Below are 20,504 nucleotides of genomic sequence, written 5' to 3'. Positions count from 1 at the left end.
CTCTCCTGCTCCACGGCTCCAGAGTCACAGCTACCACAACTGGGAAACAAACAATTATCCCAGCCCCCATACTTTCCTTTTACTCTGCAGATCCTGTTCGTGACGCCATTTTGTAGCAGCAAGCACCCTGGAGTCCCTAGGGTGGCTGCTCACACAGGTTCTTGGATCTGCTTTGATAAAGGAAAGCAACTCAAAATGGGTTAACAAGCTTACTTTAATCAGTCAGACGTATATCGTTTACCTTGTTCAGGGAAAAAGGTCAGCACCCCGAACTTCAAAGTATACAGGCAGCATTATCAAGACAGAAACAGAACAAGTAGACAACTTTCCAAACTGTCCAGCCATTACATCCATACCCAGTCAACATCTGGGTTTCCACATCTGGGTTTTTCAAAGCCGGGGGACTCTCAACAACGGCTTCCCAGAATTCAGATCAAATCACAGAACACTTCTCAAAGCGAGTCCCCAAAACAAAGCCTCACATCAGGGCTTATATAGCCTTCTCCTGGCTCAGAGAATGTAACAACCTTATTGACCCACTGGCCAATCAAAAAGTATTTACTGAAAAACAAGCCTCCCACCCCCATGTTTCAGGTGCACTTTAGCCTAGGGGCAGGGAAGATCTTTAAATTTGCACTCCCATTACAACAAGGCAAGTTTTCAGAGAAGACATATGGGTTGCTTGAAATGCATAATTGTGAGAAAACTCCTTGTATCAATCTTTATCTCCAACTGGGTTTCTAATCAACATAACCTAGGGTTTTTAGTTAAGGGTCTCTAAGAAGCAGGTAGAGGTGGTCTAGCTTCCCAGCCATACAGGGTTATATTCAAACAATTAAATAAAATTTTCTCACAATTCCTACGATGGAATAGTTTTCTCACAAGATAGAAATTGGACCAGCCCTATAATTGAATAGAAAGAGAACTGAGCCAGATCCAGGATAGAGTCACAAGATGAAGTCAGTTTGGTTCACACAATTCCCATAATTCTCTCAGTACCTTCATATACCATAGTTTTTTTCAGCAGTTTCTCAGCTCATGGGCATCTACTTCATTTCCAAGTCTCTGCTCTAAGCATTTTAGTATATATGTAATCTTTTATTCTGTCTTTCATGTATGTAACTAGCATTGGGAGCTCTACATCAAAGGATGAGATATTTTAGTTACTTATTAACACAGTCCCAATTTGCTTTCTGGAATGGCTAGACCAATCCATAATTCCACTAACAGCATATTTCATGTGCCTGTTTTTAGAAAGCATTTTCTAAAAGAAATTTATTGATACATATAATTTTTCTAAAAAGTATTATTTCACTAAATATTTCCCAATTACATATAAAATTTTATAAATATTCATTTTTTTTAAATTTGAATCCCAAATTCTTTTCCTCCCTCTCATCTCTCCCCCACTCCTTGAGAAGGTAAGCAGTATGATATTGATCATACAAATACATTTCATTTTGACAAAGCAGACACTTCTCAGCAAATACCCAAACAAATCCACCTACAAGGTATACTGTGGGAAAGCATCATGGGAGTTAGGAAGCAACTCAAGTTGGGTCTTCAAAGATGGATTGGATTTATAAGTAGAGATAGTCTAGGTAGGAAGAAAAGTGGGACAATATATACAATAAAAAGGATAAGCAGAGTGAAAAAGGGATTGAGTCATGTCAAGAAATCAAGTACAGTATTGTGTTTGGTTCAGGGTACCACATATTAGAAAGGACACTGATATGATGGAGAACATCTACATCAGGGGCTCTTAATCTGAGGCTCTTCTCCTTGAGAATACATAGATAGATTTCAGGGAGCCAATGAACTGGCATAGGAATAATAATCACATCTTTATTTTCACTAACCTCTAATTGAAATTCAGCATTTCCTTCAATTTCTTAAAAATATCGTTCTGAGAAAGGGTCCTTATGTAGCTTTCACCATACTGTCAAAGTGGCCCATGTCACAAAAAAAAAATTAAGAACCCCTGAGCTGGAGGGCAACAACCTGGATGGTCAACAGTCTAAACTTGATATCGTTGAAGCTGAAGAAACTAAGAATATTTAGCCTCTAGAAAAGAGAGTGCTTCATGGGGGAGATAATAGAGTCTGCAAGTATTTGAAGGGACGACTTGGGGTAAATGAATTAGTCTTGCTATGCTTGACTCCATTAGTGAGAATTAGAGCAATGGATGGTAGCTTTAATGGGTCAGATTTGGGCTAGATGTAAGACAAACTTCATGTCCAAAAGTGGAATGGACTGCCTCAGAAGGCAATGGGTTTCCCTTTACTGGAGGTCTTCACGTGAAGTCTGCATGATCACTTGATGGGTGTGTTGTGGAGGGGATCAAATTTCAGGTTGGATAGGGCTGCTGAGATCCTTTCCAGCCCCCAAATCCTGTAAAGTAAGAGATAATGTTGGAATGGTAGTACAGAATAAAAGTAAATATTGGTGGGCATTGGAATGCCAGGATAAGTAGTTTGAATTTGCTCCTACAGGCAGTGGAAACCACTGAAGATTTTTGAACTGGGGAGTCACTTAATAAAAGCAGTGTTTTAGGGTGATTTTAGGGATAGATAGATTAGCTTCAGTGATTAGCTACAGGATGGAATAGATGTGGGGAAAGATTGGAAGCTGGGATACCAGTTAGGAGATTATTGTAACAGATTACATATTTAGGAATAAGGACCTAGACCATTTAATTGGTGAGGAGTGATAACATTCTTTCTTAGATTTATCCATTAATGGGTCCAACAAGTATTTATTGGAATGCCAACCATGTACATGATGCTGCATAGCACCCATAAGTCATTGGTGTCTGAGATGTGTCTTCTCCTCCTGTCTATGTCTTGTCCTTTTCTGTCTCTCAGTGTTCTAGTACAGCGTCTAGAAAAGTGGCTGCAGTTGATGTTAATGTGGCAGCCCCGACAGAGGGGCACGGACCCCACTTACGGCCCGAATGGCTGTTTCAAAGCACTGGACGATATCTTGAACCTAAAGGTGAGTGTAAAAATTAAGTTACCTCTCAATGAAAAATGTCTGCTTCCTCTGCAACCACGAGGTGAATCTATATGGCATTACTGTGGCAATGCAATGGAAAGAAACTATGGGGAAAATCAGAAATTGCACAGGACTAGGTAACCAGTGAAGAAACCTGTTTCCTCCAGCTCTCTGATGTGAATTGTTTAGACTGATGAGAGCTGAGGAGGATAATTGGGCAACCCTAAGGCCAAAACTCAGGATGAGGTAGAATACACTTAACAACATGAAATAACAAATAATAAAATTATAAAGACAATAAATGATAAAAATAATTTAAAATAAAAAATAAAAGAATAAAAAGAATAAATGGCACCCAGGCTGTATTTCTGTCTACCCGATCACAAAAGGAGGGTGATCAATATGGTGAGGGGACTGCACACTGTGCCTAGGGATAGCAGAAGCCTTCTGTCTGGGGAAAACTAAAGCCTTATCTTCAAATATCTGAAGGGTCATCATGTTTAAAAAGAGGCATAAGAATAATAACAATTACTATTATAATAACGAGCATTTAAATAGGGCTTACAATGTGTCCTGGAAGGTAGGTGCTGTTATTATCCCCGTTTTATAGATGGGGAAGCTGGGGCAAACAGAGGTTAAAAGTGAAAGTATCTGAAGCTGGGTTTGAGCTCAGGTCTTCCTGATTCTAGGCCCAGTGCTCTGTGCACTGAATTGATATTTGAATGGCATAGAGAGGCAGGTTTCAGTTCAGTGTAAAGAATTCTGTGACAATTGTTGTTATTGTTCAGTCGTGGCCCACTCTACGTGACCCCATGGACTTTTGTCTGTGGAGTTTTCTGGGCAAAAATACTAGAGTGGTTTGCCACTTCCTCCTCCAGTGTGTCCTCATTTTACGGATGAGGAACAGAGGCAAATTAGAGTAAATGGACTGCCTTGGGAAGTCATAGGAACACAGATTCAGATTATCTGCTCTAATTTCCTTTAACTGAGGGGGATTAATGGGGAAAGGGATGGTAGGGGAAATAAGCTATGTAACACCTGCTGTGTGCTTTTTACAAATTTTTTTTTAATTCTCACACCAACCCTGTGAGATAGGTGCTGTTATTCCCATTTTGTAGATGAGGGAACTGAGGCAAATTGAGTCAAAGTGACTTGCTCAGGATCACACAACTAGTAAATGTCTGACACCAGATTTGAACCCAGGTCCTTTGACTTCAAATTTGGGACTTGTTCTTCTGTAATAGACCATTTCCTTTTCCTGAAGGATGTCATCAAATCGGTGTGTTGTAGAGAGGGTTGGTTTCAGGTAAGGAGGTAGATTAGATAACCTCTGAGATCCTTCCCAACTCCAAAATTCTCCCATCCAAGTACTAACTAGGCTTAGTTTCCAAGATCGGACGAGATTGGGAGCGTTCAGAGTAGTATGGCCATAGATTAAAATTCTACATTCTTAAGGAGCATGACTGTTTTTAGCAACTTGTGAAAGGCAGGTGAAAATTTGATTATGGGAGAAGGGTCTAAGCAGATAAGTCACAGTGTTGGAAAACAGCAATGACTATGTGTCTGGTAGCTTTTTCCCATGACCTGTTAACATCTTGTTGTAGCTGGTTCACATCTTGAATATGGTAACTGGCACTATGTACACCTATCCCATCATGGAGAAGGAAAGCTTGCAAAGCTTGAAGGCCAGGATCCAGGCAGACACCGGCATCCCAGAGGAGGACCAGGAGCTCTTGCAGGAGGCAGGCCTGGCCTTGTTTTCTGACAAACCAGCCACACAGTGTATTGTGGATGGCAAGGTGAGCATACCCCGGGGGCTTGAAAGAACGGCATTTCTTGTCAGCGTCATCCTCTTTATCATGATTAGGACTATTTTTACCAGGGGATCTAGAGGCGCCTTTATGTTTCTCACCAGTTTGGCAGGCACCCCACTGAATTTGTGCTATTTATACCCCCTCCTCTTCTGTTTTGGAATACTCAGAGACCTCAAATCTCAGGATTTCCTTGAGGCACAAGTACTTTGTTTTGATTTCCAACTCTTGCGTCATATCTCCTTTCAGCTGGACTTTTCTGGCAATTATTCTTGCCAACTTGGCTTTGTCCTTCTAAAGTAATTGGTCAATTAAAAACTGTCTTATTAAGCACTTATTATGTGTTCTGTACTGTCATATTGTAAATAAAAACACCTAAGATAAGAGCCCTACCCACAAAGACCTTATAATGACCTGAGGAAACAAAATAAGTGCATATTGAAGTAGTGATTTTTTTAAAAATTATTTTTAACATTTAAAAAATTTTTGAGTACTAAATTCTCTTCCCTCTCTCTAGCCCTTCCCCTACTCTTTGAGAAGGCAAGCAATGTGATATCAATTGTACATGTGAAATCATGCAAAATATATTTCTATATTAGCCATACTGCAAAAAAAAAGAAAGGAAGAAAAATAAAGTGAAAAACACATACTTCAATCTGTACTCAGAGGCTGTCAGTTCTCTCCCTGGAGGCGTATAGCATTATTCACCACTGGTCCTTTGGAATTGTCTTGGATCATTGTATTGATCAAAGCAGCCAAGGCTTTACCAGGTGATCATTGTTACAATATTGCTGTTAATATGTACAGTGATCTTTTAGTTCTGGTCATCTCACTCTGCACTTAAGCAGTGATTAAACACAAATGTGTATAAATTAAGTGCTAAACTCTAAAGATAATTAGCTACTAAGATAGTAGTAGTAGTAATAACAGTTCACTGTTGTGGGCCACTTTAAGACTTGTTAAAATACATCAGTCTTAGGAGACTGGTGGTACAATTTTTTTTTTTTGAGAGATGAAGTTACTTGTCCAAGGTCTCCTAGCTGATTAGAGGTATAGGCAGGACTTAAGCCCAAATCTTCTTACTCCTAGATTTTCCATAGGACCTCCATAATAGGATATAAATAAGGCATATGGTACAGACAATAAAAGCAGAAAGATTTGGAGCAGAGCTGAATTGTTGTAGGCTAGAGTAATCAAGAAAAGGCTTCATGAAAGATAAATGGTGCTATATATTAGGTAAACATTATAGTGTTCAGAGGTGTCCAGAGACCACATAGGTGGTCATTAGAAAACTCACTGCCATGTAAGCCTTATTACATAAAGGTAGGGGGTATTTCATTCAAGAATATCTCATCTTGTCCTTGTCCCTTTGCAGCTAAATGATGACCGAATATTGGACACGGATCTCATTTTTCTCTTTGACAACAGAAAAATCACTTATGAGACTCAGATCTCCCCGAGGCCCCCACCAGAAAGCGTCAGCTGTATCCGTAAGAACGGTTTCTTGATCTAAACCTTTAGTTGTTTTCATTAAGGCAGAATCTTTGAGACATATATATAGTGACAAGGGGAGGGCCTTAAAACAGGGCAATTAGTTTGTACCGTACTCGGAGACAGCCGCTAGCTCTTAGGGTGGGAAGACAGTCGTCTATAAGTAAAACAGTAAAGAGACTGCCACCTCAGAAATAGGCCTGAAACCAGAAGCTGCTGAATTGGTACTTACAGGGTTCTCTCAAAGGCATGCGGTGACCTGGTCAGAGCATTTTGTCCGGGCTCCTGGCAATGGAGAGGTCTTTGAACAAGTGGGGTTTGTGATCAAACCGTTTCTGCCATAAGAGGATGCACAGGCTTTGTTAGAGATAAACTGTCATCTATAGCACCTTTCCCTTACCCCTCTAGGGCTTTACTCTGTGAGGAAACCCCTCTGTTGCTCTAGACCTAGGACACCATCTCCTAATTCTGGCTGGCCCTGTGGACTAGATACCTCTGGACTCTTTGGTTTTGACCTTTCAATGTTGATGTTTTACAATCAGGGCTTAAACTACAGATCCCCTTTCCCCTCTGCTCTGTGTATTGGATTCCCTCCCTCCTGGATTGTTCATGGCCCCTAATCTTCAGCATCCTGACCTTCTTCCTCAGAGGTATAGGATCCATCACAAAAATCCAGAGAGCTTTAAAGCACATAAATACTCCAAAGCCCCACTCCACCCTTTTTTTTATATACTTGCAGACTCATTTAATCATCTCCTATAAGCAGGCAAAAGCTATACATTTATAGAGACTGTTGTTTCAGATAAGCCTAAAAATTGGGGTGTTTGTGGGGGTGTGTGTATACCTGTGATAATATCTGTGTGCTTACTTTGGTGATTGATCAGTCAGTCAGTCAGCAGGCATTTATTAAGTGACTGCTTTTTGCTAGGAATTGTGTTAAATGTTTAGAAATAGAGACAAATAACCCCCCCCCCCCCGAACTGTCCTTGCCCTTGGGAAGCTTAGATTCCATATTATGTCAGTCAGTCAACAAGTATGTATTATGCTAAAGACTAGAGATGCAAAGGAAGGCAAACACAGGCCCTCCCCTCCAGGAGTTTGATGTCTAATAGAGAAAATAAGATGTAAATAACTACAATTATCCCTTCCATACTTCGAGGGTTAGGGGTCCAGCCCCACTGCAATATCAGGGTTAGGGCAGCACCCTGTGACCTAGGAAATCTGTAACATTTTTTGGCCCTCTCTTTGAACCAGAGAAGTCTGAAATTTTTTTTCTTTTATTGGGTGTTTATAGTACCTTTTTCTAAAATCTGGATGAAATATTTGGTCATAGACTCTGTGTCATCTGCTGGTCTCTGTGTGTCATCTGCACCTACAGCAAAACTCCCCAAAAATTCCCACTTAATTTCTTATGCCAATCCACCATATATTGAAATCACAATGGGCAAAGTCACAATGTGGAAGGGATAATTGGGGTTTGGGGTTTTTTTTTGGAGGGGGGAAGGCAAGGTGGTTGGAGTTAAGTGACCTGAGTTAAGTCACACAGCTAGTGTGTCAAGTGTCTGAGCCTGGATTTGAACTCAGGTCCTCCTGACTCCAGGGCAGGTGCTCTATTTACTGCACCACCTAGCTGCCCCTCACTGTGCCACCTAGCTGCCCCTGGAAGGAATAATTGTAGATGCATTAAAGATAGATACAGAGTAGGTAGAAGACACTCTTGGAAGGAAAAGCAGTGGCAGCTGGAGGTAGGAGATGGGGGAAGGAGGAACTGGGAAAGTCCTTCTGAAGAAGGTAGAATTGATCTGATTCTTGAGGGAAGTCAGGGAAGTTAGTCAGAGGTGAAGAGACAGTATTGTAGGAATAAGGCACAGCCAGTGCAAAAGCATGGAGGTGGTAGATGGATCATCATGTTCAAGGAACTGCAAATAGTTAATGTATCAAGTTAGTAAAATGTATAGAGAAGACTGTAGTGTAAGGAGATTGGAAGGGTGGAAGGGGCCAGATGGTGAAGAGCTTTAAATGCCTGACGGAACTCTATAATAGCTAGCATTTATATAGCTCATTAAAGTTTGCAAATCACCTCCCATGTGTGATCACAAGATTGAATTTCAGCAACCCTGTGAGATAGGTGCTATCATTATCCCCATTTCACAGATGGGAAAACTAAGACTGGGAGTAGTTAAGTGTTTATATAGCTAAGTTAAGCATGTGACGCAGGATTGGAACCTGGTCCTGTCTCCAGGTCCAACATTCTACCTACCATGCTGCCTTGATACCTCTATATTGATTCTTTTGGTGACAAGGAAGAACATTATATTTAATTAGACCCCAAATCATATATACTCTCTTTTCCATACATGCCCCCTCTCTTAACCTTTTGATTGCCCCTAATTATTGGCATTCTGCTCCCCCCCACCCTCCTCAGGGGTATGGATAGACCCACCATAAATACCTGTAGAACTCAGATAGACATACTCCAAACTGCTTTAAAAAAAAAAAAGACGTATATGATGCAAAGAAGTATATAACACCATCCTACTCACAAGGAGTGTGCAGTCTCATTGGGAAAATGAGGAGCACCCAGGTGGCTGGCTAAATGACAGCACCCGAGCTGAACAGCTGTTACCCCCAAAACATCAGAAAGCATCTGACTCCTTGCCTCATGTATGGTGTAGAGAGCTGGGTGGGGGAACCGTGAATCCAGAGGAAGGTTTGCTATTGGACCCCTGTTTGTGTCTCTGTTTCCAGTTCAAGAACCCAAGAGGAATCTCCCATTTTTCCAGCTGAGGAAAGTGTGGGGTCAGGTGTGGCACACGATCCGGACCCTGAAGGAAGACTGTAGCCAGCTACAGCAAGGCCAAAGAGCTGCTATGTGAGACCCTCCCCTGCCCTCCTCTTCCCACATTTAAGAGATCCTGCTGGCCCCTACCAGAGGACAGACAGGAGGCAGGAAGGGGACGCTGGTTTGGACGGATAGGAAGGGCTGGTGTCAGGGTCAGAGTGAGGAAGGTCTCTGTGGAATGGATGAAGAGAGAATGGTCAGAATATAGAAGGGGGGTGTGGGTGTGGGTGTGAGAAGAACCCAAGGGATCTCCCATCAGGACTTGGGGTGATGATAACATTTCTCTGGCAAAAGACTGCCCACATCCACCCTATGGGGTAGACAGAGGAGTAGGTTAATTTATTTGCCTTGGGTCATGCACTTAGTGAAAGACTCGGGACTTGAACCCAGGACTTTTGACTCCAAAATTAGTGCTATTTAGTACACTAAAGTTCTGTGGCTGAATTGTGGCACAGGAACCCCTCTGCTCAGCTCTTTCACTGTTTATATCCTGTGGGTTAATTTTTTTTAATGTATTGTTATCTTTTGTTTCTACACTTCATTTCCCAATAAATCCCTCTCTTACCCCTAGAGATCCATCCCTTGTAACAAGGAATAAAAAAAAGAAAGAAGGGGGGAAAGCAGTTTATAAAACTAACCTGCACATCAATCAAGTCTGACAGTATATGCAGTGTTCCTTACCCATAGCCCCCCAGCTGTGCCAAGAGGTGGCGGGAGGCACATTTTTTCTACCTCTCCATCCTGTCATTATCTTACTGTGGCTAATTTAAATGATTGGCCTTTGGGGTAGAGGACCTTGCTCCATCCCATCTTCAGGACAGGTCTTCCCCACTCATTGCTGAGGTTCAAGAAAAGGAAATTTCCTAGTTGTTCTTGGTAAGAAACAATGATTTGGATACCAGGAATGATGGGCCAGTCTGGGTTTGGTACCCAGGGTGCATGGCAGGTGGGATGCTAATGTCCTCTTCTTCCTGGCTGCTGCAGGATGAACCTGCTTCGAAATAACAGCAGCCTCTCCAAAATGAAGAACCTAATGGCCTCCATGTCCCAGCAGCTCAAGGCCAAGCTGGATTTCTTTAAAACCAGCATCCAGATTGACCTGGAGAAGTACAGCGAGCAGACCGAGTTTGGCATCAGTGAGTGCGGCTCTCTCTGCCCTGAGCCGGCCAGAGAGATCAACTCTGGTCCTCTCTCTCTCTGTTTGTCTCTGTCTCTCTCCCCCTCTCCTCTCCTCTCTGTCTCTCTCTGTCTCTCCCTCCCTCCCTCTCTCTGTCTCTCTCATTCTCTCTTCCTTTCTCTTCTTTCTGTCTCTGTCTCTTTCTCTCATTCTCTCTCCTCTGTCTCTGTCTCTTCTCTCTCTCTCATTCTCTCTCTCTCTCTCTGCTCTCTGTCTCTCTGTCTCATTTTCTCTATTCTCTCTCCTCTGTCTCTCTTTCTCTTATTCTCTCTCTCCTCTCTGTCTCTCTCTCCTCTCTGCCCCCCTCTCCGTCTTTTCTCTTCTCCTCTCTCTCCCCCCTTTTTTTTAAATTGATCCTCATTTCCCAGCCGAAAACTGAGTTTGTTGTCTCTCTGATTCCTTTTCCAGCGTCAGATAAGCTGCTGTTGGCCTGGCGGGAGATGGAGCAAACCGTGGAGCTCTGTGGGCGGGTAGGAACATTCATTGAGGTGTCATTGCTTCCCAGGTGGGAAGAGGCTCCTCAAGGCCACTTTCTGCTTCCTCATCAGACGCTTGGGTGGGCTTTGTCCGGAGAACATCAAGCTTTCGTTTCCTGCTGTTTGACCTTGGCTGGGGAGTGGGCGGGGGCGGGGGAGACATGGATGCCCAGGCCGTGGGGGCTCCACTGTGGCCAGGTGTAGCGTTTACACTTCCCTTGGATGTTGGGAATGACAGAAGTCCATGTTCCACTACCACATCTAGACAATTTGCTTAATAACAGCTGGCACCTACTGATATTGCCTCTGCTATGTGCCAGGCACAAATATTATCTCCTCACAACAGCCTGGTGCAGTAAATGCTATTACTACATTCATTTTGATAGTAAGAATAATTGCTAATATTTATTGAGCTCTCACTAAGGGTCAGACACTGTGCTTATCACTTTATAATTGTTATCTCGTTTGATCCTTACAACCACCCTGGGAGAAAAGTACTATTATTATCAACCCAATTTACAACTGAAGAAACAGGGGTAGATGAAGCTTAAGTGTCTTATCTAGGGTCGCATAGCTAGCAAGTCTCTGAGGTTGGATTTGAACTCAGATCTTCCTGACTCCAGGTCCGCACTCTAACCACCGTGCCACCTAGCTGCCCAATTCCCATGGGAAGATAAAACCAAAGTAAAAGGAGTGATTGGGCACTAATCCTAACCCAATTTAGTTCAATTTAGCTTTCATTTATGTCACTAATGAAGGTAAATTTGGGGGGTCCTTTGTTATGGAGGGGGGGAAGGCAAGGCAATTGGGGTGAAGTGGCTTGCCCAAAGTCACAAGGCTAGTTTAAGTGTCTGAGGCCAGATTTGAACTCAGATCCTCCTGACTCCAGGGCCAGTGTTCTATTCACTGCACCACCTAGCAGCCCCAGCAGTGTCTGTTTCTAACACCCTTTACAATTCATAAAACACTTTTTCAATTCAGATTACTTACAAGGATTGATCTTGGTTCTGGAGAATAAAGAATATAATAATGCACATCCCTTCTCTCAGGAAAGAGGTGGGGAACTAGGGGTGTGAAATGTAGCGTACATTGTTGGACGCTTGCTTTGACAGTGAGTTATACTTAGCTCTCTTTCATTTTTTACAAGTTAGGGTTTAATAAGGGGGTGGTTTAGCTCTGTAAATGACAGTTGTTTTTTTAATAGGCATTATTAAAGTAAAAGAAAAAAATCAAATCATGACCCACACCCCAAAAATGCTTTTCCACAACAGTCCTTTGAGATACGTAGAATATTTATTATCCACTTTTGATAGATGAGAGCCCAGAAAAGCCCTATTTGGAGTACCTAGGACTCAAAAACTCAGGCTTCTGACTCCTCTCTCCCCTTTACCCCCTGCCTCTACCCGTGAATGAAAGCTCAGGGTTGTGATTTCTTTTCCAAGTCTTTCGACTGACTTTCTATGTGACCCTGGCCAAGTGAGTTCAACCCTCTGTGCCTTAATTTCCTCATCTGCAGAATGACAATGATAAGATAGAGTAGAGCCTGGGTAGCACTGTGATAGATCCAGAGGCAGGCGAATACTCTGACCTGACTCTGTGTCCAGGGTTGGGTTTGGTGTCTGGAAGGACATCTACTTACATGTAAAATTCATAGAGTTATGGGGGTCAGTGCCTCCGAAGAGGTCTTGGTCTTGTAGAGTTGTTTCTGTCATGTATAACTCTTCATGATCCCATTTGGGGCTTTCTTGGCAAAGATGCTGCATTACCATTTCCTTCACCTGATGAGGAAACTGAGGCAAAGTTAAGTGACTTGCCCAGGGTCACACAGCTAGCAAGTGTCTGAGGCCAGATTTGAACTCAGGTCTTCTTGACTCCAGGCTTGGAGCTCTATCTACTGTACTACCTAGCCTCCCTAAGAAGTCATAGTATTGGTGCAGCTAGGTGGCATAGTGAATAGAGCACTGGTCCTGGAGTCAAGAGGACCTGCGTTCAAATCCGGCCTCAGACACTTAAACTAGCTGTGTGACTTTGGGCAAGTCAACCCCAATTGCCCTCCAAAAAGCAAAAAAAAAAAAAAAAAGTCATACTATCTGAAAATAGGTTTCTGGGACCTAAAATGACTAAGAAAACTTAAGAATTGTTCATGTCCTGAGACTCCAGGCAGTCACTCAGTGTGCCTTGTTCAAGTATGTGATTGATTTCATTTTTTGCTGAGTTTTGATGGTTTCAGTCCGGTCCCTCAGGTCGTCCCTCTTTCTCCTATTCACCTTAGCACTATTTTTATCAGGAGATAGATGTGAAACATCTGGTGGAACAGATGATGGCCCTGCAGACAGATATCGTGGACCTACAGAGGAGCCCAATGAGTCGGAAACAAGGGGGAACTTTGGACGATCTGTAAGTATTAGCCTGTCAACTGTGAAGAACATTTTTGTCCAGCTGGAGCTGGGGATGGGAGAGAAGCTCATCATTACCATCATAATAATAGGTAGCATTTATATAGGGCTTTAAAGTTTATTAGTGCTTCACAAATAGTATCTCATGGCTCAGGCCACCCTCAGGAGAGTTGTGGGCTGGCCTCCATGCTTCACATCCCTTCACTAGGCCCCATTGCTTTACCTTAGGAAGGTTATTGTACCAGTGCTGGTGAAGTCAGATTGCGGAAAGAAAGGAGAGACCAATTATGAGATCACTACAATATTTTAGGGGAGAGGAGACAAGTGTTCAAACTAGGGTAGTGGCCGTCTGATTAGAAAAGGGTATTTGGAGAACAAAATGACAAAAAGGAGTTTATGTCTTTTTAAAAAAATTTATTTATTTTAGTTTACAACATTCAGTTCCACAATCCCTTGAGTTTCAAATTTTTCTCCCTTCCATTCCTTCCCCCAGAGTTAGTGTCTTTTTAGCTGTATTAGAGGAGGGAAGAGGACCAGAGAAGAGACAGGACCCTCTACTTGGGGCAGAGGGCAGGATGATAATAACCAGTGATGATGAAGAAACAGAGTTACTCAACTCTTTTGTTTCTGGACTAGACATGGCAAAGCAAAAGAGGTGAAGTGATAACCAAAATTCATTCAAATAATAGGGAGGGGATAGCTAAAATTCATCCAAGTAATAGGTGATAGCCAAAATTCATTCAAATAATAGGGAGGTGATAGCTAAAATTCATCCAAATAATAGGGAGGTGATAGCCAAAATTCATTCAAATAATAGGTGATAGTCAAAATTTATTCAAATAATAGGGAGGTGATAACAAAAATTCATTCATATAATAGGGAGGTGATAGCCAAAATTCATTCAAATAATGGGGAGGTGATAACCAAAACTCATAGGGAGTTTAAGTCACCAGACCCAGAGAATTACATCCTAGAGCAGTTAAGAGAATGGACATATGTAATTGCCACCATTAATGACCTCTGAGATATCCCAGAGAATAAGAGAGAAGCTCCAGGAATGAAGAAGCACTGAGGTTTTCCTGATTTTCCAAAATAGGAATAGAGTAGACTAAAACAGTTTAATTCCAGTTCCTGACAAGGTTCTAGAATATATTATTAAAGGGATGGTGCAAGAACATTTGGAAAGGGAAGAAGCAGTCACCATAAAGCAGCAGGAGACTACATCAAGGACAGGTCATACCAGGCTAAGCTGACAGGGCAGACAAGTTTTAGCTGGATTTTAGCAAAGCATTTAATGAAACTACTCATGCCTTTCTTGTGGAAAAGATGGACACAGGTGGGTGACAATGAGGTGGATTCAGAATTGGTTGACTGGCTAGACCCAAAGAGTCATTAATGATTTTATGTCAGCCTAACAGGAGGGCTGCAGTGTAGTGCTCCAGGGATCTATACTTGGCCCTGGTGCTGTTTAACATTTTTATTAGTGACTTAGATAAAGGCATAGATGGCATACCAATCACAAATTTTTCCAGTGACACAAAGCTAAAAGAGGTATAGTTAACCCATTGGATGACAGAGGAAAGAAGGAAACAAGCATTTATTAAGATCTTACTGTGTGCTAGACACTGTGCTAAGTGCTTTACATCATTTGGTCCTCACAACAATCCTGCCAAGTAGGTGCTATTATTCCCATTTTACAGCTGAAGAAACAAAGGCAGAGACAAGTCATTAGACTTGCCCAAAGTCACACAGCTAGAAAGTGTCTAAGACTGGATTTGAACTAGGTCTTCATGACTCCAGGCCTGGCACTCAGACTTGAAAAAGATGTTGCCAGGAAGGGCATTCCTCCCACAAAAGAAGTTTAATAGGAATAAGTGTAAATCTTACACTGCAGTACAAAAATTCAATGTCACAAGTACGAGATGAAGCAAGCATGTCTAGACAACAGTACAGAAAAAGATCCGAAAGTCTTAGGAGAGCTTAGTGTAAGTCAGCAAAATAGGGAAGTTTGGAGGAAGGTTAATCAGCAAGTATGAATTGTATTTTTCTTGTAAATGATTTGAAATTTGGATCATGGGCAAAATTTTTTGTTCTTATATTTCAGAGAAGAACAAGCAAGAGAGCTTTATCGGCGATTAAGGGAAAAACCAAGAGGTAAAAAGGGCTTTAAAGACTGATTTGAGTTCCATTCCAGCTAACTGTGTGAGATCCTGGGATGTCTTACATTCCACATTGGAAAAATGTCTCATTCTCTCCTCTTTCTAGACCAGCGAACTGATGGCGACAGTCAAGAAATGGTTCGGTTACTCCTTCAGGCCATCCAGAGCTTTGAGAAGAAAGTACGAGCCATTTATATGCAGCTCAGGTATTAATAACCTTGTGCTACTGTGAACAGGGCAGAGGGTGGGATGACCAGGAAGTAGGGCCAAGGGAGAGGAAACATGGGGCAATTTTCTCCTTACTTTGGGGAGAGCAGCTCAGGTTGCGCATCAGAGTACAATATAACATGCCAGTAGGACTCAGTTAACTGAAACTCAGTAGGGATAGATAAGTAAATGATAGATGGATGGATGGATGGAAAAATGGATGGATGGATGGATGGATGGATAATAGAAAGGCAGGAAGAGGTAGATAGATGGATAGATAGATAATAGGAAGAGAGGAAGGATGGATAGATAGGAAGGAAAGAAGCAAGGAAAGATGATTAATAGAGAGAGATAATAGGAAGGCAGGAAGAGAGAGAGAAAGAAAGGATGAATTGATAATATATAAATAGAAAATAGAAAGATAGATAATAATAGATATATAGTAGTAAGGCAGGAAGGGAGAGACCAATAACATGAAGGATAGATAGACAGACAGATAGATAGGTAGCTGGAGGTATAATAGGAAGGCAGGAAGGGAGAGAAACAATAGGAAGGCAGAAAGAGAGAAAAGATAGATAGTTAACATATAGATAAAAAGATAGATAATAATAGGTAATAGAAAGGCAGGAAGGAAAAGATAGAGAGATAACATGAAGGATAGATAGCTGCATAGAAGGATAGATAATAGATAAGTAGATAAAGAGGCAGACAAACAGAAAGACAGTGAGTGAGTAAATGAACAAGTGAGTGCGTGATCAAGCTTACATTAAGCGTGTCTTCTGTGCCAGGCACTGTGGTGAGTACCAGAGGCACAGACATAAGAAAGTCAGCCAGCTTCTACCCTGGAGACTACATTCTTCCATAGGAAGATGACACCTAAAGGGGAACTTGAAATCAACGGAAGGGGGAGAGAAAACACTCACTCAGGGCGTTGTGGCCGGTCAGAAGGAGAAGTCCAGGAAAGCATCCTGGTTTGATTGAAGTGTGGCTTTTCCTTCCCAATGGCCCCAGGACAGGAGTCCCCAATAAGGAGAGGAGGGCACTGGGTAGAGGTTTTTCAGCCTAGCAATACAAGAGACAAAGAGAAGAAATCAGGAGAAAATCCCAGAGTAAGTGAGGTGAGGCACTTTAAAGACACTTCAGCAGTAGCTGATTAGATGTCCAACTGGCCATCCCTAAATGAGCAGTGGTTTTCCCTTTACCTTCTTTTTTTTATCCCCAAATAATTATACTAATGAAGCCATTAACACTGTTCTTTGCTTTTCCTTACAGTAAAACTATGGTTTGCAAGCAGAAGGCCCTGGAATTGTTACCTCAAGTGGAAGAAGTGGTGAACTTAATGAACGAAGATGAGAAGACAGTCGTGCAGCTCCAGGAGAAAAGACAGAAGGAGCTTTGGAATCTCCTGAAGATCGCTTGTGTGAGTGAAGATGGTTGGCCAGTGTGGTGCTGGGGAAAGAGCACTGACTCTGCTTCTGCCCCTTCTGCTGTGTGACCTTGGACAAGTCACTCAGCCTCTCTAGGTCTCAGTTTCCTCATCTGTTAAGTGGGGGCATTGAACTGCAGGGCCTCTGAGCTTCCTTCCAGCTCTAAATGTCTAAATGCCACCTCCCAGGGTTGTTGTGAAGGTCAACTTAGTTAATATTTGTAAAGCACTTAGCATAATGGCTGGCACATAATAGGTGTTTAATAAATGCTTATTCCATCCAACCATCCTATGGTCCTAGGCCCTCTCCACACAAAGTGATGCTGCTGCTTACGAGTTGCAGACATGGACAAATCCTTTTCTCCCCTGTGGGGAAGAGCAGAGGAAGGACCTTTTGGATTCCCATCATTCTCCTCATTGACATTTGTCTCAGTTTTATGACCAGATGCCTTCATACAGTCTCTGATTTTGATGGCACTGACAGTAGCAGTGGGAGATGCTGCCCGGAACCAAGTCAGAACTAAGAAGCTGACAAGGAGGTTGCAGGACTGGCCCATTACCACCAGAAGAGGCCCTTATCTCCATTGAAAAGCCTTCCTTCAGTCAATCAATTAATAAGCATTTATTAAGCATCTATTATGGTCAGGCATGTTCTTTCCTTCTCCAGATCTGTTCATTGCTGTTTAATTACCTACATCCATCAACCTCATCCCCTAATTTTCTGTCATGCCAAAAAAAACCCAAAACCCTAAAATAATCCCTCCTCGTTGTCCTGACTCAGACAATTGCAGAGCTGCTGATTGCTCTTCAGACCATCAGTTCTTTTTTTTATGTATTTTTTTTTGGATGGGGGAAGGCAAGGCAACTGGGGTTAAATGACTTGCCCAAGGTCACACAGCTAGTAAGTGTGTTGAGTGTCTGAGGTCAAATTTGAACTCAGGTCCTCCTGACTCCAGGGCTGGTGCTGTATTCACTGCACTACCTAGCTGCCCCAAGACCATCAGTTTTTTAACCCTTAATTTTCTTTTTCTTCCTTCCTTCTTTTCTTTCTTTCTTTCTTCCTTCCTTCCTTCGTTTCTTTCTTTCTTCCTTCCTTAACTTCCTTTCTTTTTCTTTCTTTCTCCCTTCCTTTCTTTTCTCCCTTCCTTCCTTCCTTTCTTTCTTCCTTTCTTTCTTTCTATTTCTTTCTTCCTCTCTTCCTTCCTTCTTTCCTTCCTTCCTTCCTTCCCTTCTTTCTTTCTTTCTCTCTCTTTCTTTCTTCCTTCCTTCCTTCCTTCCTTCCTTCCTTTCTTCCTTCATTTCCTACTCACTTCCTTTTCTTTTCTTTTCTCTTTAAAAGACCAAGTCTTCCTATCTCACCTGAAGTCCAGGGACTACCCCTGGGCCCATTCCCATTCTGATCAGCACAGCTTGGCCCCTTTCCATTTTGGAGTTCACCATCTTAATGCCAAACTTAGTGCATTCACTCAATTGACAACACACAACAGCTCAGTATCCTCTAGCTCAAGAAATCAACCAGCCTTAATTCCCCCAGGAGCAGGGATTACAGGTATGCTCCAGCACACCTGGCTTAACTTTCAAGGCCAGGCAGAAAGCAAATAAATGGCCTTGGGGGCTCTCTAGAACATGATCACTTTTGTAGAGGTCTCATCCAGCTATTTCCGCTAAAAAAGCAGGTGGCATCAACACCCTTGCTGTGCCATAGGTCCTCCACAATTTTTTATTCATTTCTCCTAAGTTTGCTATGAGAAAATTGTTTTTTAAACCTTAATACATTATATTCATGATAATGATGTTGATGATGGTAATGCTGAACCTCTTTTCCTGGGGAATTCCAGCCTGGGGCCAGATCACCTTTGCCACATCCCACTTGGCAGGTCTAGGTTTCCTGCTGGCTTACCACCTCCCTCACATGAAACAAACTCATACAGCATAATTCCCTCCAGGAATACAAATATCCCACTTGGCAGGTCTCGGTTTCCTGCTGGCTTACCACCTCCCTCACATGAAACAGACTCATACAGGATAATTCTATCCTGGAATATAAGATTTTTGACACTTCGTCTGATGAAAATTACCATCCATAGTTTTCCGACTCAGAAAAGGACAAAGGAAGAAACCATAAGTGCTAGAAGAAACCATAATTGCTGATAAATCACTTAACCTCTATCTGCCTCAGTTCTTCATCTGCAAAATGGAGATAATAATAATAGCACCTACCCTACGATGTTGTTGTGAGAATTGAATATGCTAATCTATGTGAAACACTCTGCAAACCTTAAAAAGCTATACGTATGTTAGCTATTGATAGAATATGGCAGCTCCTAAGCCAGAACTTATGAGAGTCCTCTGCCCTGGGTGATCAGATCTCAGAAGGTTTAGCTAACTGGAGACATCTACCAGTCAGTTCTGCCTTGCACATATTGGACATACCCCAGGCTGGATTTATGGGAGCATACAGTCACAAGTTGCACAGAATAAGAGGGCATGGATGGACTGACATCTTTATTGTTGGAAGGAACACCCCATATTTGAGTGAGAGCATAGATTCAGCAAAGCAAATTTGATCTTCACATAGTTAAGTGATGAGTGCAACACCATTGTGCTGTAGTGGGAAATCCCTACATCAGCAAAAGATTTGGAGAGTCTCCTTGGCTCTGTAGGATTCAGCCACTGCTTTATCCACAAGTTTCCTACACTCACAGACCTGACAAAATGTCCCAAGACTTTCCACAGGGCACCAGAGGCAGAAGTACGTTCATCCCCTTCAAACAATGGCTTCCCTCAGCTCCTACCTTCATCTGTTTGGAAGCTTATAAGTGATCTCACTGTAGACACTCATGTATGCAGACTTGTGTATCTTTCTCCCACAAGTCCACCACAGGTCAGGGGCAGTAGGAAGAGAGGAACTCTACCATCTGGGAGAAAGGACTGTGTTGTTCAGTTATTTTTTTTTAGTCGTGTCCAACTAAAGCCCCATTTGGGGTTTTCTTTGCAAAGATACTGAAGTGGTTTGCCATTTCCTTCTCTAGATCATTTTACAGATGAGGAAAATGAGGCAAACAGGTGAAAAAAAGTGACTCACTCAGGGTCACACAACTACTAAGTGTCTGAGGCTAGATTTGACTTCAAGAAGACGAGCCTTCATGACTTCAGGCCCAACACTCCATCCACCTAGCTGCCCACGAAAAGGAACTGCCCATTGTTAAAGCCTTACTTGAGGCATGGAATCACCATCTTGAGGAGTGTGGCACATCTTTGTTGTCCACACCCTGAGTCCCTTCCAGATTACCTATTAACTCAGCAAATGTCATAAGTGCTGGACATTATTTTTAATAGATTTAACTTCCTCATCACCTTTGTCCTGTATTATCAAACCCAGGAAGCATATGGACCATTGGAGAAGTCAGAATGTGGGTACATAGTCACTAGGTCACAGCAACAAGGCCTCCCATAGACAGACCACAACCTCATTGCTACTCATCCTTGACTGGACCTGTTATATCTGATATACCAGCATCAGAT

General features: G+C 42.3%; 1 protein-coding gene across 2 annotated transcripts in view; it reads left to right on the top strand.

The window, feature by feature from the left end:
- The window catches only part of IKBKB (inhibitor of nuclear factor kappa B kinase subunit beta), an 82,790-nt gene that overhangs the window by 45,867 nt on the left and 16,419 nt on the right, over nt 1-20,504 (top strand). Inside the window, exons 10-19 of one of the 2 annotated variants that reach the window (XM_069075824.1) lie at nt 2,865-2,994; nt 4,599-4,793; nt 6,181-6,295; nt 9,045-9,168; nt 10,123-10,274; nt 10,724-10,785; nt 13,079-13,188; nt 15,292-15,341; nt 15,453-15,552; nt 16,826-16,973. In XM_069075824.1, coding sequence (XP_068931925.1) covers nt 2,865-2,994; nt 4,599-4,793; nt 6,181-6,295; nt 9,045-9,168; nt 10,123-10,274; nt 10,724-10,785; nt 13,079-13,188; nt 15,292-15,341; nt 15,453-15,552; nt 16,826-16,973 — 1,186 coding nt within the window. Of the gene's footprint in view, nt 1-2,864; nt 2,995-4,598; nt 4,794-6,180; nt 6,296-9,044; nt 9,169-10,122; nt 10,275-10,723; nt 10,786-13,063; nt 13,189-15,291; nt 15,342-15,452; nt 15,553-16,825; nt 16,974-20,504 lie in introns of both variants that reach the window. The other variant, XM_069075823.1, reaches the window with a different exon arrangement.

The sequence above is a fragment of the Petaurus breviceps genome, unplaced genomic scaffold (genome assembly GCF_028583685.1).
Source record: "Petaurus breviceps papuanus isolate PSGF00001 unplaced genomic scaffold, PetGlider_PUasm1.0 90919, whole genome shotgun sequence".
Classification (NCBI taxonomy): domain Eukaryota; kingdom Metazoa; phylum Chordata; class Mammalia; order Diprotodontia; family Petauridae; genus Petaurus; species Petaurus breviceps.
This window is presented reverse-complemented; position numbering and strand designations above follow the sequence as displayed.